Source organism: Arctopsyche grandis, chromosome 1 (genome assembly GCF_051622035.1).
Source record: "Arctopsyche grandis isolate Sample6627 chromosome 1, ASM5162203v2, whole genome shotgun sequence".
In the NCBI taxonomy this organism is placed as follows: Eukaryota; Metazoa; Arthropoda; class Insecta; order Trichoptera; family Hydropsychidae; genus Arctopsyche; species Arctopsyche grandis.
Window position 1 is genome coordinate 26,310,253 of NC_135355.1, and position 17,167 is coordinate 26,327,419.

At 36.5% G+C, this 17,167-nt stretch overlaps 2 protein-coding genes across 6 annotated transcripts; one reads left to right on the plus strand and one right to left on the minus strand.

The window, feature by feature from the left end:
- Nucleotides 1–1,341: 1,341 nt before the first annotated feature.
- On the minus strand, nt 1,342–11,007 carry Iru (E3 ubiquitin-protein ligase Iruka). Of its 2 annotated transcripts, XM_077427383.1 has the most exons (7): nt 10,722–10,969; nt 7,804–7,968; nt 3,296–3,357; nt 2,975–3,028; nt 2,531–2,817; nt 2,258–2,449; nt 1,342–2,157 (listed from the first exon to the last, which is right to left on the minus strand). In XM_077427383.1, exons 1-7 carry the CDS (start codon nt 10,830–10,832, stop codon nt 1,664–1,666), a joined length of 1,365 nt encoding a protein of 454 aa, XP_077283509.1. In that variant the 5' UTR covers nt 10,833–10,969; the 3' UTR covers nt 1,342–1,663. The 2 variants fall into 2 exon arrangements, with proteins under 2 accessions (XP_077283509.1, XP_077283518.1); XM_077427392.1 differs by lacking the exon at nt 2,975–3,028 and having other exon boundaries at nt 10,722–11,007.
- On the plus strand, nt 9,803–16,684 carry LOC143909416 (uncharacterized). 4 transcript variants are annotated; one of them, XM_077427401.1, is made up of 4 exons: nt 9,803–9,852; nt 15,116–15,380; nt 15,463–15,681; nt 15,754–16,684. In XM_077427401.1, the coding sequence occupies exons 1-4, from the start codon at nt 9,818–9,820 to the stop codon at nt 16,558–16,560; spliced, it is 1,326 nt and encodes a 441-aa protein (XP_077283527.1). In that variant the 5' UTR covers nt 9,803–9,817; the 3' UTR covers nt 16,561–16,684. The 4 variants fall into 4 exon arrangements, with proteins under 4 accessions (XP_077283527.1, XP_077283544.1, XP_077283535.1 ...); XM_077427418.1 differs by lacking the exon at nt 9,803–9,852 and adding an exon at nt 13,998–14,207; XM_077427409.1 differs by lacking the exon at nt 9,803–9,852 and adding an exon at nt 14,149–14,859.
- Nucleotides 16,685–17,167: the final 483 nt, after the last annotated feature.

Here is a 17,167-nt window from a genome sequence, read left to right on the forward strand (position 1 = left end):
TTCATCAATATTTTCACAAAAAAAACATATCTTAGCAGCCAACACCTATTTAGGTCAGGTTAGGTTAGGTTAAGTTAAGGTTGGCCCTATTCATTTAAGATTAGGCTGTTAGGGTCGGTATTATTCAGTCTCACTGTCACGCGCGAGAACTGAGACAGAGTGAGACCGCATACTAAAGTAGATATGTGAAGATAGACCGCATACTAAAGTAGCACCGAAAATTCTTTAAAGAAGCCATGTAGAGGAAAAAATAAAAATAACAAGAAATATGATCACTTTGTTTTAAATAAATTACATATAGTACAAAAATACATTAAATACTTACACTACGTTTGTGTACAATTAATTATATGCAGTGTCTGAAATATATTTTACGAGTTAATTTTTCATAGATCAATGAGAAGTAATGATTACATCAAGAGAAAGGATGTTTACTGAATTCCAAATTTAAAATTTATTAAGATTTATAGAAAAATATCAACAATAAAAAAAACGAACTATTGCGTATTTTATTATACAAGAATATAATAAAATGTACGATTAAATCAATCAATTTTACCGAACACACCCCTGTACAATACAAATATGAATTATAATTTTAATTTTGATAGATTTAAATAAAGTAAAATTAATATTATAAATCAATATTATTTACAAAGAACAGAATTTACATATATATGTATATATATCAAAGGTCAATAAAAAAGACACATTTATAGTATAATAAATCAAAGTATATCTATAATATGCACAATAGGATGGTCATAATGCTAGGATTCAAAAAGGTGAGCACTCATAATTTAATTAATTCTCCTTTATGTCTAGTTATTTTATTTGAAGATAAATAAAAATTTTAGTCAAATAAAAAAAAGTCGCAAAAATGGCAAAGTATGAATCACAAAAAAAATAGTTAAAAAATCGATCATGTTTTTCAAACAATAAAATACTAAATACGTAGATCTAAAATTTTATTTGAAATATTACAAACTGTTATCGGATATTTTCCATATATTTATAAGACCGTCCGAATAAACAAAGAATAATGTTTTATATCACAAGGTTTGCCACACAATAATTATAATTATCAAATAAAATATCAAACAATGCCGAATCAATTTAAAATTTTCAACAGAAATATGCTTTATTTTTTTATTTAAATATGTAAGTGTTGCGGTAATAGTTTATACTATTTAAATTTATTACTTAGATCGTTAAAAAACTATATAAATAAATTAGTTAATTACTCACCATAATGTGAATTAAATAAAACGATAAAACTACGCTCTTTGCTTATTAGCTCTTTTTATTTTATTGGGATCAAGTTTGTGGAGCAAAGCTGCGTTATATTATATTTCATACTAAACTGTGTGAAAAATATAAACAAACCTAAAAAGAAAAAACAAAGATCTCTTTAGGGTTTCATTTAATCTTTTAAATATTTCGACGACCCCATAGTAGATTTTTTTTTACAATTTAACAATATTTATAAATAGTTTTAGCTTTAGGTGTAGGCTAGGTAATTTTCATTACACAATATATAAAATGATCGTGATTTTTTTAGGAATGAATCTATAAACAAAAAGAAAAAATTGTAAATAGTGTCGAATTCAATAGTAGTAGTAGTATGTATACCAATGACACATTTATGCGTTCGAATTTGAAATCATTCTAGGTCCATATCGAAGTTTGCTGGGGAACGACGCGAGTTGACATCGGAAGTAGTTGAACTGACCGCCGGCGAGGATATGGGAGCACCGCTGCTCCAAAACGCGAGATACTCGGCTATGTTATTGCTGTCCAATCCGTGTCCGGACATTACGACGATGTGATTCACGCCGGGAGTGATGGTGGCTGTTAATCGACGTGCCGTAGGATTGGGATTAGCGGGGTTTGGGTTTGGATTTGGAGCCGTTGGATTTGACGGATTCGTTTGATCGGCCGCCGGCTGAGGAGCAGCAGCATCACTATTGAACATCGCGAATTCAGGCGTCGACAAAGGGTTCGGTGCAGTATCAGCAGGAGCCGGACTAAACGGCACCGATCTTGACGGCGCCAGATTGAGCGGTTCTGAGCCCGTAGCTGTGGGACCTCCGGGAGCAGAACCATTAGGCGGAGGACTGCCGCAAGCTCTCAACAAAAGTGCTGCTATATTCGGTGCTGAAATGAAATCGAAAACGTTAGAAATCAATAGAGATAGCAGTAAAAGCAATAGACACATCACAATTGTATACAAATTGCAAGTAACAATAACACTAACGTGGAAATCCACGTATATTTTGAGCGAAATTCGGCCCGTCCCTCGGTGGTCCACTCCTCTGTTCCGGTTCCGAACCCTCAGGTGGAGCGAGGCTCTGTCTACAGATAGGACACGTGGCGTGTAATGCTAACCAAGGTGAAATACAATCTTTATGATATATATGTCCGCATTTCAACTGTCGCACTTTCTCGTCTGAAAGATACAAATTCAACAATTACAAATCTATTAATTCACATCGCATATACGTATGTATATCATTTGCACGCATCATACCGCAATTGTAAATCTCCCAACATACAGAGCACTGCGACTGTAGTTGCTCTTCGGTGATCGTAATTTCTGGTAGACTATCTATTATATTTTGTGCGAGCGGTGGCGGACCGTCATTGTCTGAATGCCATAACAATTGTGACATGATGGCGTCTAATCCTTCACTGGACATGACGTAGTCATTGGGATCCGAGCCGACTAACATCAACGGTGGCCCGCCGGCTCTTCCTCCGGTCACTTGCCACATCAATGTTTGTAATAAGGAATCTGGACTACCAAGTCTCATCGCTCTAAAAATCAAAAAGAAAGAAAAACGATCAAAATGTGATAGTTAATTGGTTTTCTTCAGCGGTGGGATTATTCATATTGCCTTAATCGTCAATTTTTACTTGTTTTATAATACTATTGAAAAAAGTTTGCGTTCATTTTACCGATCGTATTTATTACCTATTATTAGCGGAATCTTCTAAATTATAATTTCCAGTAAATATTGGGTCCCATCTGTTGGCAAAGGTTAAAAATGATGTGAAAAGTGCATTTTGATTTTATTTAATATCGAAATAAAAGAAAAATAAGACAGCAATTTAAAGAAGATGTGAGAAGGTATTATAAAATGAAAAGAAAAAGTTTAAATAAAATATCAAAAGACATGGAAAGTACATATCGCGTTATCAAAATAATTACACACGGCATGTTTTATAAGCACCTAATAATAAAAAAAAACAAAACACATATGTAAAATATTGAACAAATAGTAAAATTACACACCGTACTCTATCGCCAGACATAAGGAATGCTAGGTCATTGCCAAAAGGTGCTTGTGAGTTTGTCTGAAAAGAAAATATAGAAAAATTGTAGAAATATTCTTTTATATCGAATAAACAAAACAAAATTACTTAAAAATATTACAACTCTACTTTACACGAAGATGGAAAAATTATAGTTACTTTTATTTTTTTAAGCTATATTGAAATCAAAAATATCATATACCATTTAAGCATATTTGAAGACATTTTTTATAGCAGACATATTCAGATGGTTTTCTAAGTGTGTTGTGTTGACATATTTTTCCCATTACAATCTTATAAGAGAAATGTACCAGTGTAACAGTGGCGTAGTGAGGGCGAAAACACACCGAGTAGTATGGGACGTCACGTCCTTTCTTTTTGGCTTCAGCTTCCCGCTGTGACCGTAAATAGTGCGTGTTTTCGGCGACAAATCAAGTAAATGGGGGGGCACCAAGCGCATTTGAAATTTGAGGCCCCCACTTCAGTAAAAAAAAAAGTTATCATCGTTTTTTACCATGCTTTTCAGTATATAGTTTTTCATCAGAATTTTACAAAACCATATTTTTTTTATTTATTTACTATATGTACTTGAAACACTAACAGTTTTTGGAATAAAATAGGTACCATTTTAAAATACTATGTAAAATAGGTATTTCATTTATTCTTGGCTTACAAACGTATTGTGGACAATGATAATAATTTTTAAGTTGTAAATTTTGGTAGAAAAGGCCCATCAAACGCGCACTTATTTTCATGTCTGATTAACTGCCACTGGGTGTTCCCCAAACCAAATTCGGGTGTAGTAGCACATGCAGAATGCATATGTTTGGGAAGTTGCACGTGTATACATATATATCCATATGCAAACGACAAGTTTCTCCTACATTTCTTCAAATATGGGATTCACTGTTATCGACCACTGTCAAGCAAGGATAAATACAAGAATAAAATCTCACCGAAAACACTCCAGAGGTTGATTTTTGGGACTGTGTACCATGTATTTGGGCTAGGGGTGCTGCGTTTTATTCGCATGTTTAACACTTTGGCGGCCGCTGACTTATATTCGACTCATATTGGGTGCACAACGCTTACTGGCTGCTGATACATATATGATTCAAGACTGCGCTATATATTTTTCAGTCCGCTGATATATTTTTGTATCACGCTTTCGTCATAAACAAAATTGTATCATCAGCCACAAACGATTGACGAAAACGTGATACAAAAATATATCAGCGGACTGAAACAGTTCGCCCAGTCGTAAATCATATATGAACCAGCGGCCACTAAGCGTTGTGCACACAACATGATATAAATATGAGTCAGCGGCCGCCACAGTGTTAAAAGCATCTAAATAAACACGTATGACGTCCCACTGGGTGTTTTCGCCCTAAATTACCCTTGGGACAAGCATTTTTTTTGCGCCCTCCCCCCCTCCTTTGATTTTTTTTAATATTATTAATGATATTTTACCATGACGCCATTGCCGGCTTTACCTTTACCTATGGTATTAAACTTGTACATACATATATAAATTTGAAATCATATTCAAATACTGGCGACAAATAGTAGGTAGGATGATTTTGTCGATTTGGCGAGGAACCGTTTCAACAATGAAATCAAACTCTGATATGAAACAGTCGACTTGGAGTCACAAATATCCAAGTCTGACCAATAGCACTACAGAAATAATACGAATAAATTCTCTCAGTGGTCAGCATTAAGGCAACCACCGAGCTATACAGCTGACCAGGGCCGCTGAGAGGAATTCCAGGCTCTGGGAAAAATAATTCCAGGCCCTGTAACAAACTAAAATAAAAATATATATTTTTAATATGCGAAAAATCTAACAGAACTATTAGAAAAACATCTATCTGTTGGTTATTTTTTAAAATAACTGAATAATAAAGTATGATATAACAGGTACGATTTCACATGGACATAAAGAATGAGTGGATCAAAAAATAATTAACATTTAGCGTTAAATAAATCTATGTAATATAAAATATATAGAATAATATAAAATATCAATATCGGGCCCTGGAACTTAAACCCGGCTTCCCCCCCCCTCGTCGGCCCTGCTGCTATAATTTGCCAAGTAAAAAAAAAACACAATACATATTTATATACGTTAATTAATGACGAAATGATTTCGATTTGTAAAACTCAAATATGTATCTTAAAATACAGGATATTACAAGAATTTCTGTATTTTATTCATTTGTCGTATTTTCAAGCGTTCATACACAAAATACGCCTGAAGAAAAAGATCTTCGATCAATGCGTTTTGCCGATGATGACGTATGGATGTGAAACTTGGACATTGAACGCCAAGATGCTACACAAAGAAGTATGGAACGCTGTATGCTCGGCATAACGAGGAAAGACAGGAAGCGGAACACGTGAACGAGAAGTATGACAAGAGTAGTGGACATAGTGGATAGAGTAAAGTGATTGAAATGGCCATGTGGCTAGAAGAATGGACGAAAGGTGGACAAAAGAAGTGCTAGAATGGCACCAGAGAGAATGCAAAAGGGTAAAAGGAAAACCGCAAGGAAGATGGGTAGACGAAATTAGGAAAATGTGTGGGGTGAGATGGATGAGAGTTGCGCAAAACAGAGACGAGTGGAAGCGTGTTGGAGAGGCCGTCATTCAACAGTGGATGGTGAGCGGCTGTAGATTAAAGCCTCGTCTTTTATCTATCTTCTGCATTCACAGTCGGGCTCAAGTCTGGTGCCACATTATTGTTTTGAGTATAAAGCCTAGAAAGACTTCATGTTCGACGGTCGCATTACGAATAACACTCAAAAACTTTAATATTTTTGAGTATTATTCGTATTATAGTCTTTGAATTCATGTTGTACTTTTCGAAGTGAAAGTTACTTCAAAATATAACAAAAAAACAGCATCGATAACCTCCCCCCCCCCCCTCCCTTTGTTACGCTTTACATCTGAATACAATATTGCCTATTCAGTACACCGTTTGTTATATGATATTTAAAAAAAATAGTTGTCATCGAAAAACATGGTATACAAGCAAATAATGGGGGGAAAATTTGTAGTATAAACAGAATACAACATATGTACAAGCGGGACAAAACAAGCGAGATGTAAAATTTATTTTTAATAACACGATGCATTGATTTAGTACACACCACAATAAAAACAAATACAGTGAAACTCTTCAAAGCCGGAACACAAGATATATCAAGAAAAATTTCTATTTGGATTGACACTATTGCAATAACGATTAGCTGAATATGTTTTAAAATAATCATTTCAATTTTAAATTCAGTTCTTAAAATGATTGTAAGAATTTTGGGCGATTGATAAATCCACGGGAGATGTGTCATCCGAGTTTCGGCTCTTAGGAGTTTCACTGCAATAAAACATACGGTTACAATCGTAGTAATTTTTTAATTATTTGAGGTGTAGTTTCTGAAATCTAACGTAGTTACTTTTAACCCCAAATATTTAAATATTTAATAACTCAAGAGTCAATATATAAATATAAAGAAATTAATTGGCATATTCATGATGTACACAATTTTAATGACACTGTTCGAAACGTGGGAATGCCCGTTTGTAAATGAAGCATGTGCATACAAATCTTAGGTGCTACTTCAGTATGCGGTCACACATATCTACACATATCTACTTTAGTATGTGATCTACCTTCACGTTTTTACTTTAATATGCGGTCTCACTGTCTCAGTTCTCGCGTATGACACTGAGACTGAACAATACCGTCCCTAACAACCTAATCTTACATGAATAGGGCCAACCTTAACTTAACCTAACCTAGCCTGACCCTTAAATAAATAGGTGTTGGCTGCCAAGATATCTTTTTTTAAGTTTTATTTCATCAATATTTTCACAAAAAAAAATACAAATCTTAACAGCCAACACCGTTTTAATTAAGGTTCAGGATAGGTTAGGTTAAGTTAAGGTTGGCCCTATTCATTTAAGATTTGGTTAAGAGATATGTGACGATATTTTGATAGAAATGTTTCGACAACATATGGGGCGGCAGGAAAAAACAAAAATTGTAATAAACATTTCGTTGCTACGATACAAAAAGTAGATCGCATGCTAAGGTAGACCGTATACTAAAGTAGCACCAAATCTTGTTAGAAATGTTAATAAAAATTGATATGTAATAATGCTGACTGACTGCCGGAGTGTTTTCATCTCTATAATTCCACGGCGGACTCCAGTTAGACCATCTACCACCGTCACACTGAACACCCTGTAAATAATTCACTTTTGGCACATAGAACCTAGCAACGGTTATAATAAATCAATTAATTCAACATTTAATGCAGATTTGATTTGATTTCACCACCGTACGTTAGTCTGAGGCAATATTAAACATAACTATGTAGTTAGCTTCTATTTTAATAATTCACCTTTGCAAGTCTAATTGAATTTACTAAAATCCTCCGAATCAATCTAGACGTGAAAATAAAATACACATGTAATACTAACGGGTGGAGACGGATCATCATCGATGCCAATATCTGTGATTTGTCGTGTGGTGACCGGTCGAGGTACACTCTGACCTTCCGTGTTTTCAGGATTAGGAATGCATTCGGGGCGTTCAGGTCCCATTTGCTCGATGAAGCCTTCAGAGCAGTATGGGCATTTAAAGTCCTGAAACATAATAAAGTACAACTTTTAAAATTTGATTTTTTATGAAATTTCTGAAATGTGTTTACATCATCTAGTAATTGATAGTGATAAAAAACATAAAAGAGGTATGTAAAAAAAATACAAGGATTTACTTCCATGTATATATGTATTGTATGAGCGAGTATGAAGAAAACATGTAACCACTAGATTAACTGATAAATAAAGCAAAATAGAATTATCTAGAATTATTATAGCTGTGGTAAACAATCTCTTGAAAAAAACAACACTAATTGCACAAACAAACTTTAAGAAAAAAAAATTTCGGAATACGAATATCATAATACATTTTCGTGCAGTTGAAAAATTATTCTGAATGTGAAATATTCCGAGAACAGGCTCATATAGCTTCACATATCTTACAATGTCTCGTGCAACGAATGATTTTGGATAGCTAAATATTTCAAAAGAGAAACTGACTGGCTCTATTTAATATAAAATCAATAATCTTCGAAAGACGTTTATATATAGATATTATGAAAGACACGAGTAGATATACATATGTATATAAAATCAATGTTTCATACATTTTTTGGGGGCATTAATAATGCAAAGATTTCATAAATTTTCGTCTCGTATCAATTATATTCTTGTATATACATCATCATCATCTTCATTTACAGTCATCGACCATCCACTGCTGGATGACGGCCTCTCCAACACGCTTTTACTTCTATTTTGCGCAGTTCCACACATTTTTTTCTAATTTCATCTACCCATCTTCTTTGCGGTCTTCCTTTTACTCTTTTAGAATCTCTCAGGTACCATTCTAGCATTTCTTTTGTCCACCTTTTATGCATTAATCTAGCTATGTGACCCGCCCATTGCCATTTCAATCTCTTCAATCCCTCCACTATATCCATTACCCTTGTCATATTCCTCACTCACCTATTCCGCTTCCTATCTTTCCTCGCTATGCCAAGCATACAGCGTTCCATACTTCTTTGAGTGCATTGGATTGTGTGTAGCATTTTGGCGTTCAATGTCAAAGTTTCACACCCAGACACCATCACTGGCAAAACACATTGATCAAAGATCTTTTTCTTCAGGCAAAGTGGCATTTTAGATTTAAAAAAACCCCAATCATTCGTTCAAATGCACCCCATCCTAATTTCATACGTCTCTTTATTTCTTCTTTTTTATTACTACTGTACATGTCTATTACTTGTCTTAAATATAAATAATTACTGGCTACTTCTACTATTATATCATCCAATGAAACGTTATCAGGCATGTAATAATTAAAGAACATCAGTTTGGTTTTTTCGACGTTAATTCTTTTCCTACTAGTCTGGTATTAGTATGTATATATATATATATATATATTTTTTTTTTTTTTAATTATTTAAACATATACGGAACATTCATAATTAATGGCATACGTGTATAATTTTAATACATGAAATAATATCCAATCTCAGATAAGCAGTATACTAGGACTCGAGATTAAAAGAGCGAAAACCAAGATTATTGTGGTGGACCGACGTAATCAACACGCGAAGACGGACATTCTATCTGATCTTGAAGTTGTACATGAATTCATTTATCTCGGAGGGTGTGAGACCGAAACAAAAAGGCGGATCGGCATGACGAAAAGCTCAATGTCAAAATCGAACGAAATTTGGTAAGACCGGAGCATCACTGTGGCTTTGGCTTCCCTGTATTTTTATACTGAATGGTGCAAGCTCAGTAAGACCAGAGCATCACTGTGCGTCTGGTCCGAGCATTGGCTTTGCTGTACTTTTATACACAATGGAGACATGGACGGTGCGAGCTCGGGAAAGGTGGAGAAAAGACACTTAGAATTTCCTGGATGGTGAGAAGATGTCTCTGTCCTGCAAGAAATGAGTCTGTCATAAGCGTATTTTGTAGTTCTTTGGGCACATCCTGGAAGAATCGGTCGTTCCCAACAAGATGGAGTGCCACTGGGAAAACTGTAGTCAAGTCACGGCAAGCTGTGGGATGTCGAAAGAGCTTGAAGACCAAAATGGGAATGTCACGACCCTCGGAGATGTAATAAGAGTATTTTGGTGAAAAGGATCCAACCAACCCGAATGTGCGATAAATTGGCAACAATATACACACTGTCGTCGACCACCGTCAAATGGTATAGTCGAAGATTCTTTCGAAGAATCGGTGAAAACATCATACGCAAGATACAGGATTAGGTTTGACATTCGAAATGGCGACCGTTTGCGCAATTGTCAACGCAAAACAACAACAGGGTGTAGTGGACATCTCGAATATTCGAATATCGACGTAATTGGAGTCGTGTAAATGCGATGGCGATGGCGATGGTACACAACGAGATCCAAAAGGCAGATCGAATAGGATAGGATAGGGTAGGGTATAATACACTACTGATAGTATTGATAATGTACGTGTGTGTGTGTGTGTGTGTATGTGTGCGTTGCGCCTGAATTGCGCGTCAATACGAGCAGGGGGTGGGGGTGGGGTGGGGTGGGGATGCGAGGGGAAGAAGCGGCGGGGGGGGCGGGGGGGCGAGGGGCAGCCAGGGCTATCGACCGGGGGCGAGGCGGGGGGCGGGGGGCGGGGGGCGGGGGGCAGGGGCAGGGGCGGCGCCGCAATTGCACAACGCAACGTCGCAACTGGTCAATTGGTGTTGCACGGTTGCCGGTCGCCGGTCGCCGGTCACACGTCAGTGACGTGTGTGATGACAGTCACGACTGACGTGGATAAGTATCACTTCAGTTCACCTGCAGTACAGCCTGGATTTCGATGCAGCACGAGTAGCAGAAGAAGCGGGGCGACGAGGAGGGGGGCGGAGGCGGGGGCGGGGGCGGAGGCGGGGGCGCGCACGAGTCCATGGCGAGGCGGGGGGCGACGGGGGCGCGGCGGCTGCGGGGCGCAAGTGGGGGCGCAGGCGCCGACTGCCACCCGACACCGACCCACCAACCCACCGACCGACCGACCGACCGACCGACCGAGCGGCTGCGGCTGCGGCTACTATGCGATATGATTTTGGTACGAGACACGGGTCTGCGCATTGCCAAACATGACCATCTCCGCTTTATTTGTTTTCATCGGTTCGGTGATTACTACTACTTGTGAACATATTCGAACATATCCGCTTCATCAACATAACCATTTATACACTTGTATACCCATAACTACTTATATAATAAAACAATTTATTTCAACAAAACACAACCGTGTTTCGTTTGGCCGGGATACGGTCAACATCCATACCCTCGCCTACAATTTATTCAAACATACAACCGTATTTCCACTACTGGACACGTCAGATTCACACAGACGAATCTGTCTCAAAACAACATGGTGGCTGGTTATGAGATACATCACAACTCTAGCCAGTCCCCATAACAATATTTTTATTTTTATAATTTGAATTTAAAAAGATGCTTAGTTCAAAAGGCGTCATTTTTCGTTTCATGATAATTTTAAACGTAATAAGTATATCGGTAAATGTCTTGTTGTTGGTAAACTGTATAGGTACGTGTAATAATTGCGCATCGTTTTAATCACGGCACGGCAATACTCTAGTACTCTCACACAGCAGCCAATGACAGTGGCCAGCGGGTCCACTACCAGCGGCAAGTCACAAGACAACCGGTCGCTCTAGATCGGTCACACGTGATCACCCGTCACACTAAAACTGGTCACGAGAAAATTGGTTGACCGATTTTAGGGTGTGACTAGTTTTCTCGTGACCAGTTTTAGTGTGACGAGTGATCACGTGTGACCGATCTAAATCGACCGGTTGTCATTTGACTAGTAGTCCGTTTACCGTTTTCATCTTATCAAATTCTTACTTCACTCGGAAAATTCAATTGCCGAACGCCGAATTCAGCATAGTTTTTCAGCATAGTACTCCGACTTGAACTTTTACGATGCTATGTTTTCAGTATCCTTTGTATGGGACTAGGGTTGCCAGATGGCAACCTTCTTTTCCATGTTTTGTCCTCCCGTCCTCCCTTACCTACTGTAAGTCCTCCTTTTTGCTAAACATCGGGTGGAACTTATTTATGATGATTTAGTTTCATGCATTGAGTTCTTGAGCATCAGAGGTGTAGAGATTGACGATGTTAAGCTACACGATCAATTTTGTAAATTGATTTCATTTCTTAAATCAAAATCAGATGAAGATGAAGCATATTTTGATTTGAAGTTGCACGAGCAGTGGACAATCTACTTCAAAAGTGTTAAAAATATTGAATGTTTCTCAGAACTGCTCAAGATCTGCGAATTTTATTTTTGTATAAGCGCACATAATGCAAATATGGAAAGAGTTTTTTCACTGATTAATACTCAGTGGAGCAAAGAGAGGAATAAACTAAGTGTGCAGTCAGTTAAATCTTTAATTCTCACTCAATTCAACTTCAAAAACATTACATGTGAAGATTTTTATAATTATTTGTTAAAATCCAAGAACTTCTTCCCTAAATTGGCAGCTCAGCTGAATATGATTAAAATAATATAAAAAATTCGTTTAATTTCTGAATGTCCTCCTTTTTTACAGAAAATCCTCCTTTTTAGTCCCATCTGCCCTCCTTTATCAAATTATCATCTGGCAACCCTATATGGGACAGAAGCAAGGACCCTGACAGGTGCTATGTGTAAAAAGCTCCAGGCCTTTAAGATGTGAACATACAAACGGATGCTGAGAATCTCGTGGATGACGCGTCGAACCGATGCCTAGGCGCTGGCCTTGATGGGAAAACATATCCAAAACATGTTAAGGATATATATTCATAAACAGTACGGACGAGAAGACTAGTTGCCGATGTTCTGGAAATACAAGACACATGATGAGAAGTTTCATTTTTATATTTTCATCGTTTTATTTGAACTTTTCGTGTTGTACAATTTGTATCGTTCTTGTTATTTAGCAACAAATTAAATGGCCAGTATTTTAATCAATTTCGGTGGGTATATACGTAAATGGCTATGTCCACACTACCGATATCTACACCCGATATTTGCGAATTTTTCCATAACCAGTTCCTAAATAGCAACCACAGGTTGCAATACGGAAACTAGATATGGAAAATTCGAGATCAGTTTTCGGCCAGTATTTTATTTAAAAAAATGGTCAGTATTATATTATTATATGTCAGTATAAATAAAAAATCGAACATACATACGCCAGAATAAAAAACAATGCCTGTTTGATGGAATTATCTTATCAACATGGTATCAACCTTATGGTGATACCAAAAAAAAAAGTAATTCTGACCATTCGTCAAAATAAAACTTACCATTTAACATAAATACTGACCATTTGTGTTTAAATGTTGACCATTTACTTTAATTTAATAAAAATAACGACCATTTAATATAAATACTAATTTTTTAAATTATTTATACTGACCACTTGTATATTAAACGTTTAATATAAATACTGGCCATTAAATATAACTACTGACCTTTCATATTTAAATACTGATAAAAATAGACTAAAATACTTACCAATAAAATACAAATCTTTTTATTTAATTTCACTCGAACATATTATACATACTCGGACTAGGCCACCACCTCATGGAGCAGGCCTGTTTAATTGGTTCGGTGATTACTAGTCAAATGTGAACCGGTCACAGGACAACCGGTCGCTCTAGATCGGTCACACGTGATCACCCGTCACACTAAAACTGGTCACGAGAAAACTGGTCACACCCTAAAACTGGTCACACCGTAAAATTGGTCACAAAAAAAACTGCTCACACCCAAAAATTAAAAATTGGTTGAATTTTTGGGTGTGACCAGTTTTTTCGTGACCAGTTTTAGTGTGACGGGTGAGCACGTGTGACTGATCTAGAGCGACCAGTTGTCCCGTGACTGGTTCACATATGACTAGTAGTCCGTTTACCGTTTAATTCAGTAATCCTTTTCGAATTACTGGGCCGCAAAACGACGTTTGGGAATATTTTTTAAATCAGAAACCGAAAATGTAAAATCATTTATTATTATGTCGATAGTACTCATGTTTTAGTATTTTTAAAAGTAAATAAATGTCTATGGACACATAGCATGACTTCACAGGTCGCAAGTTAAGCAAGGCTGTAATAGAGAAAAAAAGAAAGGAACAGAGTTTCACGAAAGTGTTCAGAACGAAATAACAAAGAGATGAGTTTCTGTGATGGGCGGCGAACGATTTGTTTTAGACAATCGAAGCTGTCAAACGGCGTCGTGCGATAGTGAGAGCAGCTAACCTCAAAACGGTGAGTGCGCACATACACCGCCGAGTGAGGGTAGCCGCGGGGCGGGGGTTAGGGTGTTCGGTACGGGTGTAGGAACGTAGGCACGTGGAGTCGTAGAGTCGTAGAGTCGTTGAGTCGTTGAGCCGTAGAGCCGTAGAGCCGTAGAGCCGTAGAGGTGTGGAAAGAACCGGAACTCGGATTCTCATATGGAGTCCGAGGCGCGATTTACGTCGGCGTCTTGCGGGAAAGAAGGCGCTCGACCGGCGTGCAAAAAGTGCGGCTACGCGGGTCACCTCACCTATCAGTGTCGAAATTTCATACGAATCGATCCCAACAAGGATATCGTTTTAGACGTGTCGAGTACCAGTTCCGAGTCAGAAGACACGACAACGCCTTTGCAGACCCTTCGAGATCAGGAACTCAAAGAGAAACTTAAGCAACGGCAAAAGAAGCGCAAACGCAGTCGCAGTCGCGGTCGCTCCAGATCTCCTCGCAAACGCGCAGACTCGGAATCGCAATCAGAAGTGTCTAAAAAGCACAAAAAGAAACACAAGAAAGAAAAGAAAAAAAGTAAAAGTAAACATAAGAAGAAATCTAGCCGACGTTCATCTAGTGGCAGTTCGCATTAATCTGCCACTTACACCTTCGTATTTAAACGTATATATTACTGCATGTGTGTATATCATTTCCTTATTCATTTCATCACCATTGAATATTTGAAACTTTGAAAAAGTACTCAATGACAATGCTCGGCATGCCATTGAATTTCTATATACATAAACGCTTTCGTTCTTTTAATTGAATCTGTATTTCAATAATTTAGTCAAATAAATAAACGAACTTTTCGATTCATTGTATCGGTGTTAAAAATGATTTATAGTCATTCATTCAATTTGCAATATTTGACATGTTTTGTTTTTTTTTTGCAGAATAACGATGTTTAAGTCTGTCTGTTTTGCGTCGCGGTATGTGTATCGATGTCATGCCCAGTACTATTCAAGAATGAAAAAACCTCAAATTACCACACATAAGACACGATACGAGTATCAACCTAAAGGACCGAAAGCGCCGCTTGCGAATGATAATCCTGGTGTCGATAATACTCTACAAGCTTTATTAGATGAGGGCGTTATAACATCAAAAGATGAACTTGATCAAGAACTACTTGAAAATTCTGAATCTGATTTCTTTAATGTAATTAATGATGATTTCCGTATCATATTGTAAGGAAAAATTTGGGTATATTGGTTATTAAAATTTAACTAAAAAATTTCAGGTCAATAAATCCCACAGAGATCACGAAAATGAAATGTTGAAGAAAAAAGACATGCTTAAGAAGCAAATTGTAAAACAAAAATACTTTAAGGAGAACACTCCCAATTTATTAACGTGGAGTGAAAAAGAACAAATTCGGTATTTACATAATAAGGATCCGGTTGAGTGGACACTTGAAAGATTAGTTGATAGTTTTCCAATGACTATCGACACAGCCAAAGTAACTATTTTCAAATACATCCATGTGGTATATTTATTCAATTGATAATATTTAATGTTTATGGATTTTCAGAAAATTATCAACGTTACGTGGAAACCATCTACTCAAATTAGAATTAATCGACATGATGCATCAGTTATAAGAAATTGGAAAGAATTAGAAGAAGACACTTTAGCGGGCGTGTCACCGGGATTAAGAAGACAATTTTTAAAATTTAGTAAAAGAAATATACCTCCCCGATCCCAAAAAGATATAGAAGAAACTTTAAAATTATCAGCTGAAAGTAAACCGATTGGGGAGTTCTCGCAGTTGATTGATGGTTATCGTAACGAGGCAGAGGAAATGTACAAAAAGAATATTTTATCTAAAATTGAAACACCTAAAGCAATTGAATCAAAATTACATGAAGAATATGATAGCGACATAACTGAAACAGACAAAAATTCAAAGCATTCTAATAAAATAATAACTTTAGAGTCGTTGCGTGAGAATATTATGCTTAATGTTGAGAATAATGAAGAAATAGAATTGGAAGATAAATATTTAATTGCACCTGACACCAAATCAAAAGATCTATCAAATGTAAATTTGGAAGGAAATTCTTTGTATGAAACTGACACTGATATGAAATTACCACAAAAATTTAAAGAAAAAATTGATAAAGAGATGGAATTGATGGATTACATGAAGCGTATCAGAATACCGAAGAAAGCGTATAAGAAAGGAACTACTTATAAAGTAAACGATTGTTATTATGATAGCGACGGACAATTTTTGTACAGAGTTCCAGGAATGACTGAAAACTATGGAAATAAGACAAACATTGAAGAACAGACATATAGTAATGAACCTCACCGTCGGTCATCGAGGAATGAGTAGAAATAACATTTAATTGCTGATTTAAAATATTCGTATTATTTTATATATGTTTGAATAATAAATTTACCAATTTCGCTATCACATTTTTATAATTTGTTCCTTTTTCCTTCTTCACTAATTCTTTGTATACAAAAAAGAAATATATAATAAAATGAGCGGGGTCGCCGAGAGGAATTCTGGGCCCTGGGAAAAATAATTCCGGGCCCTTTGACAAATTAAAAAAATCTTATAAATCAGAAATATATGTTGGTTGATATTTTTTAAAATAATTTAATAAGAAAGTATGATTGACAGGTACGATTTCACCTGGACACAAAGGATGCGTGCATCAAAAATAATAAATAGCATTAAATAAATACATGTATTTTTATGTAAAATAATATAAAATATCGATCAGTCGGACGTCCCGAAATGGAGCCCCTGGAACTTTACCCCAACTCCCCCCCCCCTCGTCAGCATAACAGTTGTCAACTTTTATGGTCAAAAAAGAGAACATTTAACAAAAAATTGTTTGTTTTTAACAATTTTCTTTATAATTGTGTAGGTTATTATTTAAGTGTACAGTACAGGAAAGATATCTATAAGGCTTATGTAATCATAATGTACA

Excerpts from the sequence above, each read along its gene's own strand:
- LOC143909416 (XM_077427401.1), top strand. The coding sequence starts at position 9,818 with ATGGTGAGAAGATGTCTCTGTCCTGCAAGAAATGA. Across the intron at positions 9,853-15,115 it reads CTCTGTCCTGCAAGAAATGA|AATAACGATGTTTAAGTCTG; the intron begins GTCTGTCATAAG and ends TTTTTTTTGCAG. Across the intron at positions 15,682-15,753 it reads TGACTATCGACACAGCCAAA|AAAATTATCAACGTTACGTG; the intron begins GTAACTATTTTC and ends ATGGATTTTCAG.
- Iru (XM_077427383.1), bottom strand. The coding sequence starts at position 10,832 with ATGGACTCGTGCGCGCCCCCGCCTCCGCCCCCGCCCCCGCCTCCGCCC. Across the intron at positions 3,358-7,803 it reads ATGATGATCCGTCTCCACCC|ACAAACTCACAAGCACCTTT; the intron begins GTTAGTATTACA and ends TTTTCTTTTCAG. Across the intron at positions 2,450-2,530 it reads TTGGGAGATTTACAATTGCG|ACGAGAAAGTGCGACAGTTG; the intron begins GTATGATGCGTG and ends TGTATCTTTCAG.